The 24,322-nt window shown below is 41.7% G+C and overlaps 1 protein-coding gene across 3 annotated transcripts in view; it reads left to right on the forward strand.

Annotated features, from left to right (window-relative positions):
• LOC105474663 (phospholipase D family member 5) overlaps positions 1-24,322 on the forward strand; it is a 418,259-nt gene that overhangs the window by 44,675 nt on the left and 349,262 nt on the right. Inside the window, exon 1 of one of the 3 annotated variants that reach the window (XM_011729479.3) lies at positions 20,092-20,765. The exons of 1 other annotated variant lie outside the window; for it this stretch is intronic. Coding sequence is in view for 1 of the 2 variants with exons in the window: in XM_011729478.3 (XP_011727780.1) it covers positions 20,763-20,765 (3 nt within the window). In the remaining variant the exon portion in view is untranslated. Of the gene's footprint in view, positions 1-20,091; positions 20,766-24,322 lie in introns of those variants that run through there. One more of the 3 variants, XM_011729478.3, reaches the window with a different exon arrangement.

Here is a 24,322-nt window from a genome sequence, read left to right on the forward strand (position 1 = left end):
ACAGACATTCTTGCCGGTATCCTACTAATTACTAGAGCTAATCTATGGCTTTTAGGAACAGTCCTTCATGTATACACTCTGCAAGATTATTTTGCCTTTGGGGAGAAAAACTTTTATATGATTTTTACCTTGATCTTTTTCAAGGCCCCATGCCATGTTATAGAGCATACCTATACTCATATTTAGTAATACTGGAGATACAAACCATTTGTTTTCTGATAGCATTAGATTACAACTAGCCTATGTAACATTGATCTACTTTTATGTTCTTTCTACTTACTGTGTATTGTCTCATTAATCTTCACGCTGGCCCTGTCCAAGGAGTGTCTTTTCCATTTGGAAATTGAACCAAAATGGAGCACTCACGATTTACTCAAGGACATACTTCAAATTCATATTGAAACAGATTCCAGGCCGGGTGCGGTGGCTCACGCCTGTAATCCCAGCACTTTGGGAGGCCGAGACGGGCGGATCACGAGGTCAGGAGATCGAGACCATCCTGGCTAACACGGTGAAACCCTGTCTGTACTAAAAAATACAAAAACCTAGCCGGGCGAGGTGGCGGGCGCCTGTAGTCCCAGCTGCTCGGGAGGCTGAGGCAGGAGAATGGCGGGAACCCGGGAGGCGGAGTTTGCAGTGAGCCGATATCACACCACTGCACTCCAGCCTGGACGACAGAGCCAGACTCCGTCTCAAAAAAAAAAAAAAAAAAAAAAAAAGAAATAGAGTCCAGACTACCGTTTCTTTTGTCTTCCCAATTCTGTTTCTATCTACTTGTTTTCAATTCCTCTGCCATTTTTGGTTATTTTTAATCCACAAGAAGTATATCTTACTCTTTAAATCTAGGCTTGGGAACTCCAACAGCACCGGGATGTATTGCTAATTGAAATATCCTTTGAGGGCTCTGATTAAGCATCATTGTACTGCTGAATGTTAACGTGCTATTTTAGACTTACATTTCAGCTCATACTTGAACATTCTTCTTTATATTTTCTTCTGTCTCTTTTCTGTTTTTATGTGTCCTTTTTTCTCTTTCCTCATGAAATCTCAAGGTATTTAGAGATTAACAAAATAAAACATTCTCTTTTTACTCCTAATTTCTTCTTAAAAATAATCTTTAAGACTCAAATGATTTTACCATTGAAAAAGACCTTGGATACATGTACATTGTTCATTTGATGGGCTCCATAATCTGAAATTCATACATGGAACACATGGATTTGATACAGTAGAGACTGCTAACCAAGAAAAAGAAAATATTTTAGATTTTAAACATGTAGAGTCTATTTAACTTTATTTTTTGTCAAAAATAGTTATAACTTTAGTTATTTGATCAAGTAAAATTACTGATAAATTCTGTTCAAACCAAAGAGACTGCTGCATTTAACAGACTAAACCAGTTTGGAATTGAGAATATTAAGTAGAGAACATTATACTTCGACTCCAGGTTTACACGGCTGAAAGCAGTACAGCATTTTAATTCCAACAGCCTTGTGAACAAGAATATACTTTTAACACAACAATATGTAAGCAGTCCTTCCCAGAATTTGGTTGCAGAGACAGACATTGTAGGATAGTTCTAGGATTCATCTCCAAACTCACAGGGATCATCAGCAGGGTTTGCCTTCTGCTCTGTCGGCACACCTTGACATTGAATCAGATGCCTGGTCATTCAGACACGTTCAAAGGCATCCAAGCAAACTAAGTGTGCTCCTTACTCATCAACCATCTGAGAATATCTTTAGAAATTGTGAGGTTATCAAGCCCATGCATCTTCAGTGTATCAAAATCCATGATTCCACTGAGCCCCAAGTAGCTCCTTGGTGAGAATGAGTGCAGACTCTATTTTCTGCTCTGTGAACACGTCCAATTTAAATGCAAACACCTGCCCTTCCATGAACAAATCAGCAGTGCTTTCCTTTCTTTTTCCACAGTTTTAAGTTCAATGTGCTTAGATATTTTTGCAACACCAAGTAAAATACATAATCTTGTGGGTTATTGAAATCAAACAGGGTGGTCTCCCAGAGTCCCTTAATTTCAAAAAGGATGATCTGTGAAAGCAGCTCAGTCAATGTTTTCGGCAAGTTTCTATCACTTCACTGACTTAATTAAAACAAATTGCTTTCAAATACTCCATAAACTGGGATAGCTAACAGTAGGAACGTGAAGAAAAATCATAATCTTGGTTCTTCTCCAGCTCGTTATGTAACAAACTTGATTGGCTTCAAAGTTCAGAACACATTTTATTGTAGGAAATACTCTCACCAAAATAGTCATAGTTTATCTAAAACTCTGTTTTAGGAATCCAGCCAGTGTTGTCATTTTGTATTGTGTATGGATATCTAGTATTTACGGTACTTCTTTAAATTCTCTTCTGTCCTTTTTCTCTTTTTATATGTGCTTTTTTTCTCTTTTCTCATAAAATCTCATAGTATTTGGAGATTAAGAAAATAAAACAAAACATGATGGCTAGTATTTACAGTACTAGCTATAGAAGAACAACTAAATCTGAAGGGTCTAGCAAGGTGGGTGATATGTTTTATACCCATTTCACTCAGGAATTAACTTCCTAAGCATGAAAGTGAGTCAGCTGTGGGCTTCCAAGACCTTCACTTCCTGCTGCCTCTTAGGCAGCTGCAATGGGATTGGCTCCTCAGAAGTAGCCTAAATCTGAGGAAGGTCTCTTGTAACATGAAAAGAGAAAAGGACATCCTAGAGTAACCAGCACTGATTTTTTCCCAAAATTATTTCTTGCAGTCTGCAACAGATCAAGATTTGGAGCTGGGGCAGAGATGGAGGAATTTGCAGGTTTGGGACAGGAATCGAGAGGTGTAAAGGGTAGGTGCAGCTGGAACAGGGAGGTGACATAGCCTCCCTGGGAAGGAGTCTAAGGAGATGAAAAGCAGACAGCCCAGGCCAGCTCCACCAGGAAGCCCTGGATAAGTTTAGTCCTATGTCATGTTGTGCTTGGACTCTCTCACTGCTCAAAGAACCACTGTGGCCTGGAAGGGGATCTATAGTGTTTTTCGTGCCAGAGGCCTGGCCACATTGTCTTGGATAAGGACTGGTGTTTGAGGAGCCTGCTAACCTCAAAGGGGAGTGCCTGAGTCTGGCACCAGTGCCGCAGGATACAAGCAAGCAGAGCTGGGCTTTTGAGCACGGCTGAGATTCCTGGACACAGAAAAAGAAGACAGGGGCAGGAAAGGAAGATAAACTTTTTACTCGTTGGATAAATGAAGGTAGACGTGAGTTTTAATTTGAAAAGTAGAAGAATATCATCTAGTTTTATCCATACCAAAGCTGGCAGAGCCAGTATATCAATTACATTTGCCTCTCCTTCATCACCACCAGTATTGATATTTGTAGTGTTAATAGTAATAATAGGAAGTATTATTCAGTGTTAATAATTGAACACCTATTATGTGGCTAGACTCTAATAGACGATTGCATTTTTCTTAATTCTTGTAACATCGCATGGTTGGTATTATGATTCTTGTTCTAACGAAGGCTTGGAGGTGGGAAAAATGAACTATCTTGCTTAAATCCCCCTGGTTAAATAAGCGATGGCCCCATAATCCAAACCCAGGCCAGTAGGGTTCTACAACCCCTCCCAATTTTCTATTTTTTTTTTCTTTGAGACAGAGTCTCACTCTGTCGCTCAGGCTGGAGTGCAGTGGCGCAATCTCGGCTCACTGCAAGCTCCGCTTCCCGGGTTCATGCCATTCTCCTGCCTCAGCCTCCCAGGTAGCTGGGACTACGGGTGCCCGCCACCACGCCCAGCTTAGTTTAGTAGAGACGGAGTTTAACTGTTAGCCAGGATGATCTCAATCTCCTGACCTCATGATCCACCCGCCTCAGCCTCCCAGAGTGCTGGGATTACAGGCGTGAGCCACCGGGCCTGGCAGCCCCTCCCGATTTTCTTGGCCACGATCTGGTTTTTTCCTGGTGCATCGAGTTGGATCAATAAAATATTTATCATGAAGGGAAATGATTTTACATGGGCAGATTGTGGGTTGTAGCCTCAAATAAGCCTTGTTATCTGTATACTGGCTGGTGATTTTGCTTTGGGGAAGCAGCTGTGACTTTATGAGTCCTGTTTTCAGCTCTTCTTCTCTGGACCTACCCAGGAGTCTGTTCTGATTGTGCAGCCATAGTTCTAAGTGTTGGATGGCGATGCTGGCAGGGGTTTGTGCATGTTCCCTGGATGGCAAGACATATGGAGCAAAGAGCTTCTACACCTGGGCAACATAGCAAGACCCCATGTCTAATTTTTTTTTTAAATTAGCTGGGCATGGTAGCTTGTGTCTGTAGTCCCAGCTACTCAGGAGGCTGAGGAGGGAGGATAACTTGAGTCTAGGAGTTCAAGGTTACAGTGAGTTATACCACACCACTGCAACCCAGCCTGAGCCACAGAGCAAGACCCTATCTAAAACAAAGCTTTTACAAATGCATGAGAAAAGACAACTCAATAGAATAATGGACCAAAATATGAGCAGGTGAAATTCAGAATCCAGAGACCAATAAATACAAGTGGACAATAAATGCTTGAAAGATTGCTGAACTCACACATTATTATGGCCATACAGATTAGAGAACCATCACGATTCTGTTTTATGTCTATCAGCTTATCAAAAAAAGAAAAATGATTGGTATCATCGAGGGTCAGTGAAGGGCAGGAAAGCATCCCCTTTTGGGAGAATGTAGGTATAGCTTCTCTGGAGATCAATTTGGCATACCTACTAAATCTTTAAACATCTATACATGCAATCCCACTTCTAGAAATGCACTTTCAAGATACACTGATGCATCTATTTTTAGGATATTTATTGTGGCATTGTTTGAAATAGTAAACAGAGGCAATCCAGATGTCCATTTCCAGGACTCTCAAGCAGTTCACAGCTAATCAGTCTAGTGTGGCAGTTAAGATCGCAGACTTTCGAACCAGACTGCCTGAGTCTGAATCACGGCTTCACCTCTCACTAGCTGTATGCTCTTGAGGAAATTATTTTTCTTCTCATGTCTCAGTTTTTTCATCAGTAAAGGGGATAAGAAATAGTACCTATCTTATAAGGTTGTTGTGAGTCATGGTTGAGTTAAAATGTGTAAACCATGTGGAACCTGAGGCGTAGTAAGCATTATGGAAGTGTTTGCTGTGGTTGTTATTGTTATTATTATTTTGTGAAATACCATTGTCATCACAGAAATTGGTGGGAAAAAGTGTGTGTGTGTGTGTGTGTGTGTATATGTATGTATGTATATGTTTACATATGCTGATATTGACCCAGAATAGTCCATCATAAAAACTGTTAAGTAAAAAGTAGAATCTTTCAGAACAATGTGTATGGTAAAATCTCATTTAGCATAATAAAAATTAAAATAACGTTTGTAAAGGTTTGCAAATATAGGCACAAATCTGTCCACAGTAATTTAAGAGTAACTTAATTAATTAATTTGAGGAGTGAAATGGCAGTGAAAGGTAAGGAAAGGCTATTCTATTTTATTGTGCCCCCAAATTACTTGAATTTATTTGCTACAAGCTCATCTCACTTTTGCAATGAAAAAAAATAAGGATAATTTACCTATCTGGCTGGCATATTATGAGGCTATTACATACAGTTTGTATATTAGGTGTTGATCTAACCATCCATCATATTGGAAAGATTACCCAGTAGCTTCCAGCATAACTTAAAAATGGCTCTGTTCAAAATTAGGTTAGAGCCCATCACAAAGGCTTAAAATCAATAAATCACTATGAAAACTACCATTTGGGGACGTGAGTTGTTTTGGAACTCAAAATACTTTGGCTCTGTTAAAAGACCTTGTTATGAAAATAACAGATTTTCATTTCCTCTCTAATTTTATAACTCTTGGCACTCCAACTTTTGTTTTGCTGTGAAATGTTTGAGAAGGAAATGAGTGTACACACAGTTTTATTTTCCAAAATAAATACAATTTTAATTCTGCCAAGAGATTGTAGGGCTCTGTGACATAGAGATATTGCCTTGGGGGCGCGGTTCTACTGGGGGCACAGTGGAAGGGGCTTTCTTCAGAGCTCTGAACTCATGCATGAGTACCTAAGTCACAGATAGACTGAAACAGCTTATAAACTCTACCAAAGGCCATTTGGAGAGGGTGCTTCTCAGGGATGCTTGGGAACCCTCGTTCAGTAGTAACGACTCCCATGCACACACACCACCTGGTGGGCCCTCCTGGTAACTTCAGTGATTGTGTCTTAGGAACGCCGGTTCTGTTGTAATTTGAATTTTCCCATCATTACACAGTGTTGAAAGGTCAAGTTAATGAAGAAGATCATATTTCTGTATTCATAACTCTGCTAGTTCCATTCTTTAGTGATAAGGGATGGGATGAGGTAATTGTCAAATTGCTATATTTGGTCAAGAAATGAGATTGCTATAGGAATTCTAAGAAGACTACTTTTACTCTTTTTGGAAGAGCAAAGGAACTCTTTGCTATAAAAACCATAAAGCTTTTTTTTCTTGCTTGTATTTAAAATGTTGAGAAATTTAAGCAGTACAAAAGTTCACTGACTACTATAACCACTACCTACAAGATATCCAGAATTGACAAGTGTTAACATTTGGTAACACTGAATACACATTGTCATTTTTAACTAAAAATAAACAAAACATTGCAAAGAAAGTTTCTTCTAGTAAAAATAATTTATGTATTTATTAAATTTTTTTATAATTAGCAAGTGAGAATTGTTACAATGTGATGTTTTGACATGTATTTATATTGTGAGATCATTAAATTAAGCTACTTAACATACCTGTCACTTCACATACTTATCTTTTTTATGGCGAGGACATTTAAAATCGATTATTCTCACAATTTTGAAATACATTATTGTTAACTACAGTCACTATGCTGTGCAATAGATCTTTAAAACTTATTCCTCCTAACTGAAACTTGGTAGTCTTTGAACTACATCTTCCTATTTCCCAACCCTCCCCACCCAGCCCCTAGTAACCACAACTCTATTCTATTTCTATGAGTTCCATTTTTTTCTTTTCTTTTTTTTTTTTTTTTTTTTTGAGATGGAGTCTCGCTCTGTTGCCCAAGCTGGAGTGCAGTGGTGCAATCTTGGCTCACTGCAACCTCCGCCTCCTGGGTTTAAGCAGTTCTCTGCCTCAGCTTCCCAAGTAACTGGTATTACAGTTGCCTACCACCACACATGGCAATTTTTTTTTATTTTTTATTTTTAGTAGAGACGGGGTTTCACCATCTTAGCCAGGCTGGCCTTGATCTCCTGACCTCGTGATCCACCTGCCTCAGCCTCCCAAAGTGCTGGGATTACAGGCATGAGCCACTGTGACTGGCCGTGCCTGGCATTTGTGAAGAACAGCAGAGAGGCCAGTGTGGCTGCACTGGACGGAACAAGTGTGAGAATAAAAGCAGAATAAATGGAAGAGGGGAGAGATTAGTGGCAGGGCCCAGGAAACAAGATCATGCAGAGCCTCCTGGGCCATTGTTAAAACTTTAGCTCTTGCCCTGAAATAAATGGGAAGCCATTGCAGGGTTTCATGTAGACAAGTGACATGATCTGATTGCACATTGTGTTTGAGAATCTATTATAGATTATAAGGTGATAAGAGTATAATAACGGAGACCAATTAGGAGTCTATGTAATAATCCAAAAGAAAGGTCATGTTGGGCTGGATCAGACTGGTAATAGGGTGCAGGTGAGAAGGTTCTGCTTCCGGATTTATTTATGTATTTTGAATGTAGAGTCCGAGTGATTTCCTGAGAGATTAAATTTGGACTGTCAGTGAAAGAAAAAAGTCAAGAAGATTCCATTTTCTTAATTGAGGTGAAATTCACATAGCCTAAAATGAGCCATTTCAATCAATGTACAATTCAATGGCAATTGGTATGTTCACGATGATGTGTGGTGATCACTTCTATTTAGTTCTAAAACATTTTTGTCACCCCATAAGGAAGCCTCATACCCGGAAAGAGTCACCTGCCATTTTTTCCTTTTCCAAACCTCTGGCAACCACAAATATAATTTCTTTCTTTCTTTTTTTTATTATTATTATACTTTAAGTTCTAGGGTACATGTGCAAAACGTGCAGGTTTGTTACATATGTATACATGTGCCATGTTGGTGTGCTGCACCCATTAACTCGTTATTTACATTAGGTATATCTCTGATGCTATCCCTCCCCGCTCCCCCTACCGCATGACAGGCCCCAGTGTGTGATGTTCCCTGCCCTGCGTCCAAGTGTTCTCATTGTTCATTTCCCACCTGTGAGTGAGAACGTGTGGTGTTTGGTTTTCTGTCCTTGCGATAGTTTGCTCAGAATGATCGGGAACACTATGCAGCCCTAAAAATGGATGAGTTCATGTCCTTTGTAGGGACATGGATGAAGCTGGAAACAATCACAAATATAATTTCTACTTCTGTGGATTTACGTATTCCAGGTATTGCATGTAAAGGGAATCACACAAGATGTGACCTTTTGTGTCTGGCTTCTTTCACTTAGCATAATGTCTTCAAAGTCTATCATATTGTAGCATGTGTCAGCACTTCACTCATCTTTACGGTGGAGTGCCATTTCACTGTGTGGATAGACATCACGTTGTGCTTCTCTATTCATTCATCAATGGACATTTGGGCTGTTTCCACTGTTGACCATGGTGATGGTATGGTGATGAAAATATATGTTTGTTTCAATCCTTGTTTTCAATTCTTTGGGGTATATACCTAGAATTGGAATTGCTGGATCACTTGGTATTTCTGTGTTTAACCTTTTGAAGACCTGCCAAACTGTTTCCACAGTGGCTGTACTATTTTACGGTCTCACCAGAATGACAGAACGAGGGTTTCCTCACCAAGTTTTGTTATTTTCCATTATGCTTTTAAATTTTTATTAGAGCCACCCTTGTGAGTTTGATTACAAAGCTTTTGGCTACAAAAATAGAATTGCCATAACTGAGGTAAGGAAAGCTATGCGCTAAATAGGGAAGAATGGGATGATCAGCGTTGAGTTTGGGCAGGGTGAGTTGCCTCCTAAACATACAGGTAGCACTGTTGAGTAGACATTGGAAAGATGAACAGATTTGGGCTGAAACATAATATGGGAGCCACTGGCACTTAGTTGCCATTGAAATCCATGGAACTAAGGTAACATAAAGGGCTCAAAGGTACTCCAAAATTAAGAGGTTGGGTCAAAAAGAAGGGACATGTGAAGTGGACAGAAAAACAAGAGAGTTTGATGTACTGAAAGGGCAAGTGAGAAAAGTGTGTCAAGGAGGAGGAATGAGTGGCTATGTGAAATGTGCCAAAAGATGAAGTATGATAAAAACTGAGAATTGGGGTTTGGACTTGGCAGTGTGGAGGCCATGGGCAACCTTAAGGTCAGCAACGTCAGTGGAGAGGTGGGGAATGGAGGTACTCGGTATAACTGAATGATAATGCTTTCCAGATATCGCCACACAGGGAAGGGAAGAAATGGGACAATGGCTGGTGGAGAATATGGGAAGAATGGAAGGTCTTTTTTGTTTCCTTTTTTTTCAATATGGGAAAAATAATAGTATTCTATATGCTAATGAGCATGATCTAGTGTAGAGTAAGAAAATTGATTTTTTTTTTTTCATAGAAGAGGGTGTAATTTCCAAAGAGATGTCCTGAGTGGACATGAGGATGGAATACACATACAAGTAGAGGAACTGCCTTGAGGTGGGAGTGTGGCCAGTTCATTCTTGGTCATAGATGGGAAAGCAGGTTCTAGATACTTACTCAGATGCTGGAAAGTGGGAAGAGAAGGCAGTGTGGTCTGTGGATGTGAAGTAAGAGGAAGACCTTAAGCTGGGAGTAAGAATGAGAGAGAAGGCGTCAGAAGTTTGGGGAGAGGTCAAGGAGTGTGAAATAACCCTTTAGGAGACTGGATGACTGAATGGAGTAGAGATAAGAAGCCTAATTGCTTGGGAACATTAGGAGTCCACTTGTGATGCAGCATGAATTTGGAGTTTGTTTTTCCCTAGCCCTGCCGGGCTGTACTAATTCAGGAGTACAGAGTTGGAGGTATTGAAGGTTGGACAACAAGCAAGTGCAACAAAGCAGGAGAAGGGGATGAGCATAGAGAGCATGGACAAGCGAGTGTCTCTACTGACTGGGTTTGACTTTAAGCTGGATAAAGAGGAAAGAGACAATATCATGTGCTGTAGTGACATGGCACTGTGATCAATGGATTGCCAATCCTAATGGGGCCAAAAAACGGTTGAAGTCACAGTACCACAGAGAGTGCAAGGAAAAGATACGAGCTTGTGGGAAGAGTGGGAGGCATGAGATTGACATACGGAGCGTTTGCAGCTAATGATAATGACACGGAAGCGAGTAGTGGAGGCAGCGTGGAGGAGAAGGGTATTGAAAGCGATGGTTCAAGGAAATGAAGCACCAGTGTGTTGGAAAGATCATCTACATATACGGTGACATTTTTAGAATTAAGGCACAAGTAATGTTGGAGACAGTGACAGTGAGAAAAAAGGAATTGACCCAGGAATCAATGGATAATGGTGCCACTGAGGAGTATTGGATGATCTAGTCTGATGACAGCAGGAGCTTCTTTTGGGAGAAGAAAGGGAGAATGAATGGTCTCAAAGTGGCAGTGAGGAGCAGTGAGGATATCTATGCAGACCTCATCTGGTGGCACAAGGTCTAAGGGAGAAAATGCAGCCTCCCCTAGAGAGGGTTACAGTCCAGGCAGTGGCTCTGGGGAGAGTCAGTTTTCTTCCTTTTGTCTTTTGTTGTTGTTGTTGTTGAATTTCAGCTTTTAGTTTAGATACAGGGGGGTCCATGTGCAGATTTTTTACATGGGATGCTGAGGTTTGGAGTGTGGATCCCATCACCCAGGCGGTGAGCATAAGTAGTTTTTCAACCCACGCCCATTCGTCCCTCCCGGCTCTAGTAGTCCCCAGTGGCTTTTGTTCACATGTTTTATGTTCAGGTGTGCTCAGTGTTTAGCTCCCACTTATAAGTGGTTTTCTGTTCCTGTGTTAATTCATCTAAGGATTATGGCCTCTAACTGCATCCATGTCCCTGCAAAGGACATGAATTTGTTCCTTTTTATGGTTGCATAGTATTCCATGGTGTATATGTACCACATTTTCTGTATCCAGTCTACCACTGATGGGCATTTAGTTGATTTCATGTCTTTGCTATTGTGAATAGTGCTGTGATAAACATATAAGCACAAGTATCTTTTTGGTCAACACATGCATTAGTCTTGGCAAAGAATTTTTGGCAAAGCCCTCAAAAGCAATTGCAGCAAAAACAAAAATAGACATTGGGACCTAATTAAATGAAAGAATTTCTGCACAGTAAAAGAAACTGTCAACAGAGCAAACATACAACCTACAGATAGGAGAAGATACTTGTAAACTATGCATTTAACAAAGGCCCAATATCCAGAATCTGTAGAGAACTTAAATCAACAAGCAAAAAACAAGTAAACCCACTAAAAATGGGCAAAGGACATGAACAGACACTTCTCAAAAGACAAGCATATGGAAAAATGCTTAGCATCTCTAGTCATCAGAGAAATGCAAATCAAAACGACAACGAGATACCATCTGACACCAGTCAGAATGACTATTACTAAAAAGTCAAAAAACAACAGACGCTGGCAAGGCTGGGGAGAAAGGGAATGCTTATACACTGTTGGTTGGAATGTAAATTAGTTCAGCCACTGTGGAAAGCAGCCTGGAGATTTCTCAAAGAACTTAAAATAGAGCTACCATTTGACCCAGCAATCCCATTAGTGGGTATACACCCAAAGGAAAATAAATCATTCTGTTAATTTTCCATTAGAACAAAGAGGAGTAGGACAGGTTGAGGAATAGATATTAATGGACAAATTATTTATTGTATGCGTGACTTTTTAAAAATAAAAGGCAATGTGGTATTTGAAATCAAATTATTAACACGATCGCAATCCTTCCTAAACATATGACCTGTGACTTAGAGAACTAACTACGGCATACTATAATACACCTCCAACAGAGTCCCAGGACATAAAAGGCCTTCATCTGTGTGTTGAATCAATTAATATAATATATCATTGTGCCAGGTTGAGATCAAGGGGGATATGGCAGAGACTCAGAATTTCTAAGAAAATGGGATGTTCCCTGTCAGGGTTCTATTCTATTCAATAAGCTATTTATTGAGAACTGAGTACCTGCTATGTGCCGATATTGAACAGGACCGATAAAGTCCCTGCTCTTTCTTGAGACAGAGTCTCCCTCTGTCACCCAGGCTGGAGTGTGCCAGTGTGATTTTGGCTCACTGCAACCTCTGCCTCCAGGGTTCAAGTGATTCTCCTGCCTCAGCCTCTTGAGTACATGGGACTACAGGTGCATGCCACCATGTCAGGCTAATTTTTGTATTTTTAGTAGAGACGGGGTTTCACCACCTTGCCCAGGCTGGTCTGGAACTCCTGACCTCAGGTGATCCACACACCTTGGCCTCACAAAGTTCTGGGATTACAAGCATGAGCCACCATTCCTGGCCTCTGCTTTTTTTAAATGGAGCTTAAATTTAAATGAGTATAATTCGTGGACATTAGACTAGATTTTTAAATGAAGAGACTTGTGCATGATTGGGATATGTTGGCAATATTACTGAAAATCTTATTCAAAAGTGTGCTCATTCTTATGCAAAACTGGACCTTTTCATAGCCCCATTACACTTGAGGATGTGTGTGTATGTGTGTGTGTGTGTATGTTTGTGTTGTTTATATGTTTGCATAGGGAGGAGCAGAAGGCAGTAGATAGAGGAGTATGATGCCTTTATTATCTTCTTCCTTCCTCCTCTCATTCTCAAGTCAAGTTTGAAAGCCTCGAGTGTTGAGTGTGGAATTATAAGAAATTATGAAGTTTGATTCTTCTGATTTTGTAATTTTGTAATTACTGATTTTTGTAATTCACTAATCCTATTTCTATAGATCAAAGAGTGCCATGTGAGTAAGTGGATGCTGGAATTTATTTAGAGAAACAGAGTAAGCGAGAGTGTTCTCGGCAGCTTTTGTGGTGTTTTATCTCGGCAGCTTTTGTGGTGGTTTATTGTAGAGATTTTCCTTTCTGCAAAGCCAGAGACTTCCTTGTTTTCCCATTCAACTGCGCATACGGAAGGAATTAGGAAACCATGTTGTGGACGCAGTGATGGGCGGAGATTTTGGTAACCTGAAGAGCACTCACTCCTGAAGGGATAGTAGCTTCTGGACTCCAGGTCTTGTGTTCCAGTGTGGAAATGCAAGCCCACGGGGGTCAGATCTTCTGATGTTTCAAAAGAAATCAGAAAACTAGATTTTAATGAAGTTCCCCCACTTATTTTTTTAATGTTGGGAGCTCATTCTACCATGTTCACAATGCAGCAGAAACCAAATAAAATATTCATCCCGCAGGTGGCCAGTTTGCAGTCTCTGATACAGATCACCAGCAAACACATGGTACCATTTATAATGCCTAATACCAGTCATGGATAGTTCACACAGTAATTCTGAATATGCAAACTCGCTTGCTGATTTGTGCGCTGAGCCTGCAGATGTTTCACTCTTCCCCACTTTAAATCTAAATAGATATTGTTTTCTTTTTAGAGTTCTTTAGGGTAGCATTGTCCAGTAGAAACTTGTGAGCGATGGACATGTTCTAAATGTGTGGCTTTCAGTCCAGTCGCCACCAGCCACATGGGACTCTTGAGCCTTTGAGATGTGGCTAGTGTGACTAAGGAACTGGATCTTAAATTTTATTTAATCTGAATTAGTTAAAACTTAAAAGTAAATAGTCACCTGTTGCTAGCGGCTAGCAAGCCTTATCTGAAGGTCTCTGTACCATTCTCATCCCCTCAGAAACCCAACCCAGAGTCACTGAATGGAACCAAACTGATGCATTACTTTGACTGCAAGGCAGAGTAAAGAGGGAAGGGAACAGATCCACTCCAACCGTGGTTGGGGTCAGGAGACAATTCCATGTACCTAAATATATGAAGCTTATAAATCAAGCTGACACTCTCTTAAATAAAATATGTTCCCATCCTCCGACCTGTGAAGTATTTCTTTGTAATGTCCTGGAAGGACAGGTTCAAATTTAGAATTCCTGGACTCCCAGGGCTCTGCCTTGGAGCACAGTGGCATGGGGGGAGCTGGCCCTTCTGTCCCCACCCCAGCTCTATCCCACACCACAACTGGTGTAGCACACCTGCCTGGACAGAGTGGAACCTTACACAACTGCAGTTCCAGGACCATCTTTGGGACACTTCTGTTGATCAGATCTGTCTCCTCCCTCATGGCTGTAGCTGCATTCGACTTTAAGACACCGTACACAGCCTTGTAGAAATGCCATATAAAGTGAGCTCCTGTGCTGATTTGGTCAAGAAGCCCCCCTCTGGGACAAGTGCTATGATCTGGGTGATGCCTTCTGGGAGCCCATGTAAGTGCCTACCTCATTGCCTACAAATTGAAGGATAATCACTTTTCTAAACGGGCTTGCGCTGAATTCTTCGGAGGCAAATTAGAACTGAATCTGGCTGCTGCCTTTGAAGTGTGTAAGACCTGAAACAAGGAACGGGTACAGGTGAGACTTTGGTCAAAGGTTAATAAGGAGAGTTCACTTCGTTAAGCTGCTTGTTTCACCATCACTGAATCTCTTCAGCAATCTGCCTCAGAAGGCTTCTTACTTGGGGCAGTCCTTTATGTCAAAAAAAGTTCGGACTTGGAAGATAAATTACAGGTTGCTTTTAATTCAGGTATAAATCAATCCAGTGAGCTCCATGTGAGGAAAGTCATTAGTTAAAAAATCAAGTATCTTAAGGCTTAGAATGTGCATCTGGATTATCTTCATCTGAATAAAACCTTTCAAATGATTTGCAAATGCTGGCATTACAATAGGTAAAAGAGATTCAACGTAACAGTCACACTCTATGCACACATAGGTGTATGTGAAAAACTCGAGCAGTTTGAGTTGGAGGGCAGCTTCCGAAGCTTATTTGGAATAATTGATTGAGCACATTCGTTTCTGCTTGGAGGCGTTTACACCCATATTTTTAACAGGTGATTAAAAAGTCATTTTGTTACCACTTGGAGAAAAAGCTGGAGAACTATACCCTGATTGTGCTCGGGCTCCCTCCTGTGGTAAAAAAGAAGAACAGGCACATACATAATTCCTGACAGCTGAAGGAAAGAAATAGCTGGTCCCAGGGATAGATCCGGAAAGGGTAAACTGTGATGATCCGCAAAGATTCAGGGCATCCGGGCAGCTCTCTCTGTAATTCAGGATTGTCTGGGAAACAAACTTCATGCTTTCCGTTAGAGAGTTTAGACCCTGGAACACACTCTGATCTACAATGGCTGCTACCCTACTTAAGGGCACTCACATTTTCCCGCTCTCCTTACTTCCCTTTCTATTACAGCCACTTTTCAGTGTTAGAAACTCTTTTATGATTTCATAGTTCATAATACCTTAATGGAAATTAACGTAAATATTTTACTGATGAAATATGTTTTCCCCTGTGTCTCTTTTCACATATGCAAATGCTTAGCAATCTTGGGTGGTTTTAGAAAGTGACGGTTTCTCTTTCTCGGTGCTTTGACCTAATTTTTTTCTCTGCCAACATCAATTTAAGTCTATTGAAACAGAAACCTTTGAAACATTATTAGAAGCTGAAAGGCATCCCTACATGCTTTATGATTCTTAGACTGAGTGGGTTTGCTTGAGATTAAATTTGCTTTTTTTTTTTTTTTTTGACACAGAATTTTGCTGTTGCCCAGGCTAGAGTGCAATGGCGTGATCTCGGCTCACTGCAGCCTCTACCTCCCAGGTTCAAGCAATTCTCCTGCCTCATCTTCTCGAGTAGCTGGGATTACAGGCGCCCGCCACCACACCTGGCTAATATTTTTGTACTTTTAGTAGGGACGGGGGTCTCATCATGCTGACAAGGCTGGTCTCAAACTCCTGACCTCAAGTGATCTGCCCGCCTTGGCCTCCCAAAGTGCTGGGATTATAGGCATGAGCCACCGTGGCTGGCCTGAGGTTAAATTTGAAAGTATCATCTTGTCCGTGTGACTCTTTCAAAGGTTCTCTAATCACCAGCGCATGTTGAGCTCTTCTAGCCCTGCTGCCTGAATTAGCTGCAACTGTGAGGCTGAGGAGGCGTGGGTGAGGCTAAACATATCCAATGGCCAGGCAAAATACATAGGCAGTACAGGAAGATAGGACTAGGGGTTAAAACTGGTGATGGGAGAAACAAAGAAAGATAAGCCATTCATAACACTTTTCTTGGTTCTTTTATGAGAGGGGGTGGGCAGGTGTCATTCTGCAGCTATGGGATAAGTAGGAGCCTATGCCTCTTCATTTTCTCTAAATTCTATCCTAAAGTGGAGCCCTAAATTGTGATAGTAGGGAATGGGTGTTGCAGTGGCCATAGGGAGCTTCCAATCTCTAGGGAGTACCTTTTTGGAATGGCAGGTACACTTTTCATTAATGCAGGACCAGCATTTGAAAATACTGAATAGGTAAATAATGAATACTCCGTGGAGGGAGGTAATGGTGTCTTGTTGGGCTTCTCAGAGACATTTCAAAGGTCTTCTAAGGGTACAATAAAAATTTCATTAAAAACATAAAATGGATTTGCTCGTAAGAAAACACTAAATGAAATAGATATTACTTACATGCATTTTGTCTTAGCGTATTTAGGCTGCTATAACAAAATGACCATAAACTAGGAAGCTTACAAACAAACTTATTTCTCATGATTCTGGAGGCTGGAAAGTCCCAGATCAAGTCACTGGCAGATGTGATGCCTGGAGGACCTGCTTCCTGGTTCCGAGATGGTGCCTTCTCCGGGTGTCCTCACTTGGGGGAAGGGCAAGCCATCTCCCTTGGTCGTCTTTTATAAGAGTACTAATCCTGTTCACGAAGGCTGTTCCCTCTTGATTTTGTCACCTTCTAAAAACCCCACCTCCTAACACCATCAAGTTGGGGATTAGGTTTCAGCATATGAATGTGGAGGGGGCCACAGACACTCCGACAATTGTGAAATTTGTAAAAGGATTTAAAATTTTCCCTTTCACCTTTCCATGTTCAGAAGAGTGGGAATAGCTTTCTGCTGAGCATTTTGCCTGCTTGGTCTCAGACTTTTCATTGCTGTACCTGGATTTCTAGTTGTTAGGGGTGTGTGGGAAGACAGCACCAAGGGGGTGCAGAGGAAAGGACTGGCTTTCCGAATGTCCTCATCAGGGGTGGGGGGCAGGATCTGGCTCTGTCACCCAGGCTGGAGTGCAGTGGCGCAATCTCAGCTCAGTGCAACCTCCACCTCCCAGGCTCAAGCCATCTGCCCATCTCAGCCTCCCAAGTAGCTGGGACTGCAGAGGCACGCCATTACACCAAGCTAATTTTTGTATTTTTGTAGAGATGGAGTTTCACCATGTTGTCCAGGCTGGTCTGGAACTCCTGGGCTCAAGTGATCCACCCACCTCACCTTTCCAAAGTGCTAGGATTACAGGCGTGAGTCATCGTGCCCAGCCTGGATGTCCACATTTTTAAATGAAGGTATACAAACTACTATGTTATAGAAAAGTCCGAGTTTTTTTCTGCTCCTCACTCTCCAGAACTTCCTAACTTCCTTGCTGATGGTTTGTGAGGCCAGGTATCAATTAGGTGGTTGTAATTCAGTGTGTTCTGACAAGATCAAGCTGAGAAGTGTAACGATTTTGATAATAAAAGGGCCAAATAATTCTTCATATCAATAGAATCCTGGTTGACTCAATAGGCAGATGATGATTCAGAAATCCTTCTTCCTAGTCCCTTGTTGTTTCTACTAGGTTAACTTATTTGAAAAAAAAAAAAAAGTCCCAAATGCCAGTACACTATATGAGCATTTCTCATTGCAGAAAAAGCACTGATTCTACATCTGCTTAGGTTTGTGCAGGGCCCTGACACAAACAGAAGGATGGTGCGCCCCCATGATTCATGTACTTCCCGTCTTCAGCTTGCCATTCAGTCCTGTTGGGAGGATCAAGGGAGATGGCACAGATGTCGAGGACTGAGCCCAAGCCCCTGTGGGGACAACAATAAAAACCATTCCTGGAATGGAATGTCCTGTGTGCGAAGGCCTGGAAGTATTGGTGAGCACGGTGATTTGAGGATACTGCAAGGAGTTCTTTGTGACTAAAGCATAAGGTACTAGCAGGAGCATGGTGGGAAAGGAAACTTTAAGGAGGTCTTTCATGAAGGACCTTAAATGCTGTGGAGAGTAGTCTCAGTTTTACCTCACAGCCAGTAGGTTGCCATTCAAGAATTTTAGACTGGGTGCGGTGGCTCAAGCCTGTAATCCTAGCCCGTTGGGAGGCTGAGGCGGGTGGATCACCTGAGTTCAGGAGTTCGAGACCAGCCTGGGCAACACAGTGTGTTTTGATCTCTACCAAAATACAAAAAATTAGCTGGGCATGGCAGCATACACCTATAATCCCAGCTGCTCAGGAGGCAGACACAGGAGAATCTCTTGAACCTGGGTGGTGGAAGTTGCAGTGAGCCAAGATTGTGCCATTGCACTCCAACCTGGGCAACAAAGCAACACTCCTCTCAAAAAAACAAAAACAAAAACAAAATACAGAAAAGAAAAGAAAGAATTTGATATAGGAATAACATGCTTACAATCTGGCTACATGGTAAGATACCTAAACATAAACAATAAAATAACCAATGGCATCCAAGAAGTGTCTGAAGACAATGTATGATTCAATGTTAAATGGTTGGGACAGTGTTGAGCGACAGTCATGGAGAAGATAAATTGCTGTAAGTTAAGGCTATCAGGGAACTCTTCCTGAAGGAAGAAAGAATAACACTACACCTTGAAGAACAGATAGAAGAAAGGGAGACGCTTCATTGATGCTGTGGTGGGGGATTTCTGTTGTGCACAAAGATAAAGGCTAATGGAAAAAAGCAGACAATGCTTTTTTTTCCTGGTCACATTGCAGTAGATGTTGCCACATCTTCCCATGAGAGGGGAAGTATAAGTGGGCATGGCCCAAGAAACAGTGGAAACGATGTGGCTGAGTGTTTCTAGAGAAAGGACCTCAGGATGGGATGATGAACTGAGAATCCACGTTAGGCAATGTTGGCTTATTCCAGCTTCGGGACAAGTGTTAAACACTCCAGAGTTTCAGAGTATTCACTTACTGAATTCATTTAACCCCTTAAAGGGGTGTCTAGAACCTACTCAGTGCAAGCCTTGAGCTGCATCTTGGCCAGATGTCTCTCACGTGGGCACCTAATTTGCTTTGCCATAATGGCTTCTCTCTCCTGAAAGACCTTTCCCCAGAGGGTGTGAAAATTTCTTTGTTTTTCTGGGACTGTTGATTCACAGCTACTCCTTGATGCCATCACGCCTGATAAATGCCATGGACTCTTCTAAGAAATCAGAACCCTTGGCCATCAGCACGAATCGTATTCCTGGGGATGAATTTGCTCTAGAACAAGTATTTAGCTTTGCTGGAAGTTATTCCTGCCCTTTCTAGGCCTAACCATACAAGGAGATGTGCATTTTTCCTTTTTGATAAGAGGAAAAGCCATAACAAAAGGAACCCAACCCTAAGCCTGGAACAAATCAGTCTCCAAGCAAAAGGAATGTTACCAATTTGTGGGACTTTGCGAACATTTCCAACAGTAGTGGGAAATCAATGTATTAACTCAGCTAGTAAATAATCCTACAATGGAACAGGTGCTGCCTTGGGGATACAGATGTGAACAAAAGAGCATGGTACCTGCCCTCCTGAAATTTACAGATGGTGAAGGAAAGGCAAGTAAACAATTTGGCAATCAACAGATGTTTTTTCTTATGTGTACTATTTTTCTAAAGAGCCCTGGTCTGAGCTTTGGATGAGGTTCAGCTGCTGCTGTGTGCTAGCTGTGTGCTAGCTGTGTGATTGAATTCTTCTGAGATAAATTTTTAAACGATAAAACGTGACCAAAGCGCAGGAAAAGCAAAGAGCCCCGTGGTTTAATATAATTGAGCAGCACAGGCTAGATTTAAAGCATCTGAGAAGACAGGGTTCCCTGCATTTGAAGAACTTTGATTATACTCTTCAAGCTAAAGCTGTGCACCTCACACTGCCTTGATGAGTAAAGAACTTTTCTTTCCACCTGTTCAGATTTGACCGCGCTACGCCACATGATTTAGTCTGGACTTAGCAAACACCCACCGATGACCGAGCTGCTGTAACCATGGAGTGCTCGTCAGCATTGCCCCTCTTCGCTCGTCTTTGTCTAGGCAGGATTCTCCTTTACTCTGATTGGAATCGCAGCCGTTTCTGCTCAGGTTGGAGGTGTGTGGACGCCGGCACGGTGCCTGCCTCCCCTGGGTCAGCTTGAGATCTTGCTATCGTTTCATTCCACAAGCAACACAACTCCTCTCAGTTTAAAAGGAAAAGAGGGAGAAACATAATTGAACATAGCAGTCCCCAGTGCTTGCTTAAATGCTCAATGAGGGGCCTATGTTTTTAAGAGCACATTCTAGGGGAAATTCTGAAATTGCAAGCTGCAGCCCTTTCTCTCTTCGTGCTCAGTTTGGCTGATTTCCAAAGCACTGAGGCCAGCAATTGAGGGACTGAAATGTAATCGGTGGTGATACGTTGGTGCCACATGAAACATTCTCTGCTTCCAAAGGCTCCAGAGGCTGTGGGAAGCAGCACATCAGCGAGAGCTCCTGGCTGCTGGACTCCACAGGGAGGGAAGGAAGATTGGTCACAATGGTAAGAAACTCTGGAGTTTTCTACAGACCTAGTTTGTTACCTGGGAAAGAATACGTAGCCTCTGCTGGTGAAAATGGCTGTTGGTAGCATGAGCCTGAACAGTCACCTGAGCTCTGAGGCACTGTCCATGTTTTATTAGAAGGGCAGGAACACTCTTTTCACCAGAGCACTGATTTTTTTTCTTTGAAAAATGATTCATGTCAGAGGTAATGGTGCCTTGTAATTAATAAGGACTGTTTGCTGGGCTCTGCGGGGGAAGGACAGTCCTACGGTGACCTCAGATGTGAACCCCGATTCCTGTAGTCTCTGAAGTGTGCTCTTTCCTCTGAAAATAATTGTAATTTCCGTGAGATTCTTCAAAGAAATAGTTGTCTGTGTTCTCGATGTGTTTGTGTGGGGGTACAAATCCATTCATGCTTAAGCAGCTTGCTTTGAATTGTCGCCGTTGCTGTGAGCTTCACTGTTTACTGGAGGCATTAAGAATTACTAGAGCAAACTTCCACGTGATTTTTGTTTTTCTTTTGAAACTGTCATAGGCAGCAACAACAGGAACCCAAGTTTTCAAAGAAAGAACGATCTGACTTTGGAGGAAGTTTGTTTGATTCAATCCAGTAAAGCAAACGTTGCCAGGGTGAGGTGACCCTTAATGTAAACATGAGGTCTTTGGAGGAGGCTTTAGAATTCACCGTGGTAGTAACAATGTGCTTATCTCCTGGTCTCTGCTCTCTGCGTGTCTTTTCCAAGTGTCTCCTCCCAATCACCCATGATACAAGGAGGAAAACACGGGAGATGGGAGGAAGAACTGGCCTGCAACAGTGGGGCCACTAAACAGTTTCTCGAAAGGATTAATGGACGAAGGACATTGATAATAAATAAGATTACATAACGTTGAGAAGAAAATAAAGCCTATTACTGTTGAGAGAGAATGCCTGAAATATACTTATTTGACTGCACAGCTGATGTGTGGGAAATGATTTTTCTGTTTATAATCCAGATGAATGAAGAGACTGGTGATGAAGGGAGGGTGGGAATTTTTAGAAGTGAGTTTGCCTTTCCAACAACTCAGAAAGGGGGAAATTGGAAACCAGATCTATGGGAATCATTCATCTCATTCCCTGCCTTCACGCACCATCCCTAGATCATTCCTAGGGACACAGACCAGAGAAATCACTGCCAAGACAAAGGTCAGATTTTTCCTTCTTTAGTTGACACCTGGTACCTCTTATCTCATCTATTTGAGCAGTTCTTAGCTGTTGAGAAGTCAAAATAAACTCACCTGTTTCTCCATCAGCAGGATGGGTCAAAATAAATAATCCGCTTATCTAGCATGAGGATTAAATGGGACTCTGAGTGCTTTGAAATGTTTTGCCTGAATGCTTGAGGCAGAATCATTCCTTTCTTCCCTTCATTAGCCTGAGAACATTCCTTTAAGGATTATAAAGGACGGGGCTGAGATGCAGAGTCCCTCTCCTGCCAGCACACTTTGAGTGTGGGCATAAATATATGCATAGTGATATTCTTTTCCAATATTCAGGGAGAAATGAGGAGCAGGTCAGGGGCTGAGATCATTGGAGTACAATCCGATGAAAGTGTACAGACCTCCAAAGAGAGTGAACTTCTCTTTGGGGTTGTGGGAGGGTGCGGTGGGAACTAACAGTGACTGCAAGCTGTTTACATTCAGGCCATCCTCTGGTTATTTTCATTCATTACTGTTTAAAAGGTTGGAAAAAAAGTACCCAATTTTACATTACAATAAAAGCTTTGGTCTAAGTGAGCTCTTCTTAATGACAGACACTAAAATGGCAATGATTTAACAGGGAAGGCATTCTGGCTACCTGGCTTTTGCTTAGGCAAACATATTTCACCTTTCATTTTAGTAAGAGATCACTAACTGGAAGAGGAGTGAATCTATAGATTGGATTTTCATTAAGTCCTTTCCATGATGAAAAGGAAACCAATGATGTTTCTCATCACACAAATGTGATCACTTATCTTACCCAGGATAAAAGACACTCACTGTGTTTAAAACACTCTCCTTGACCTCATTAGAATCAGGAGCATGTCAGAACTTGCTGGATGTTATACCAAATAAGGCAGCCCAGCTTGGGCTCTGGCCTCTGATTACTTTTTAAATTTTATTTACAAATTTAAAGGAAATGCAAATAATTAAATCCATATTACATAATTGCGGATGACTTTACATTATTTCAAAGCAAGGGAAATGTGTGGAAGTTCTCAATATTTTACAAATAGCGAGGATATAACGTGCTATGTACTGAGTGTTTTAAACCCTTTAGGAATCCCCATTCTTGCTTTTAAGTATGTATGTTAAAATTACTACCCCTGTTGCATTGAGGTAAGGCACACAGAGTTCTATGCTTTCTAAAGGGCACATAGCTAGTGAGGGGTAATGCCAGGGTGGTAATAAACGGCTGCTGGCTCTGGGGCCCTCACTCCTGAAACCACCTCCTCCTACGGCCTTTCAAAGTAGAGAGGAAGAGAGCAGGAGCTAGACGGGCGCCTGACAGCAAGTCACAGAAACTTTCAGTGCCCCAGCTTCAACATTTCAACTCACCTTTGACATTTCTCTCTTCCTGTTCTTCCTTCCCAATGTCACCTGTCTTAGTTCTTCCTTCCCGATGTCACCTGTCTTAGTTCTTTTTCCCGATGTCACCTGTCTTAGTTCTTCCTTCCCGATGTCACCTGTCTTAGTTCTTCCTTCCCGATGTCACCTGTCTTAGTTCTTCCTTCCCGATGTCACCTTAGTTCTTCCTTCCCAGTGTCACCTGTCTTAGTTCTTCCTTCCTAATGTCACCTGTCTTAGTTCTTCCTTCCTAATGTCACCTGTCTTAGTTCTTCCTTCCCAGTGTCACCTGTCTTAGTTGCTTTGTCATTTGCTCATGAACACCTTATGTTCCCACTCCGACCAATTTATCTTACACAGCTCTGTCTAACTGGGAGACAGTCTAATGTAGGGAAAGAGGATATAAAGTTGCTCAGACAGAGGGTGAAATTTCTTTTTTGTTTTCCTTTTTAGATAGAATCTTATTCTGTCACCCAGGCCACCTAGGCTGAAGTGCGGTGTCGCGATCTCGGCTCACTGCAACCTCCACCTCTGAGGTTCAAGTGATTCTCATGTCTCAGCCTCCTGAGTAGCCGGGACTACAGGCGTTCACCACCACACCCAGCTAATTTTTGTATTTTTCAGTAGAGACAGGGTTTTACCATGTTGGTCAGATTGGCCTCGAACTCCTGGCCTCAAGTCATCCGCCTGCCTCAGTCTCCCAAAGTGCTGGGATTACAGGTGTGCATCACCATAGCCAGCGTTCTTTATTTTTCTTCATTTTAATTTTTTATTGGTATAAATTTATGAGGTATAAGTATAATTTTGTTATAGGCATAGATTACATAGTGGTGAAGTCAGGGAGGGAGTTAAATTTCTATGTTACACTCTTGTGTGATTTTGGATGGTAACTTTGAAACCTTTTTAATTCTTAGCTTTCTTACCTGGAAAATGAGAATAACGATTCTTACCTCCATTGGGTCATTGTGAAGAT

This window comes from Macaca nemestrina, chromosome 1 (assembly GCF_043159975.1).
Source record: "Macaca nemestrina isolate mMacNem1 chromosome 1, mMacNem.hap1, whole genome shotgun sequence".
Classification (NCBI taxonomy): Eukaryota; Metazoa; Chordata; class Mammalia; order Primates; family Cercopithecidae; genus Macaca; species Macaca nemestrina.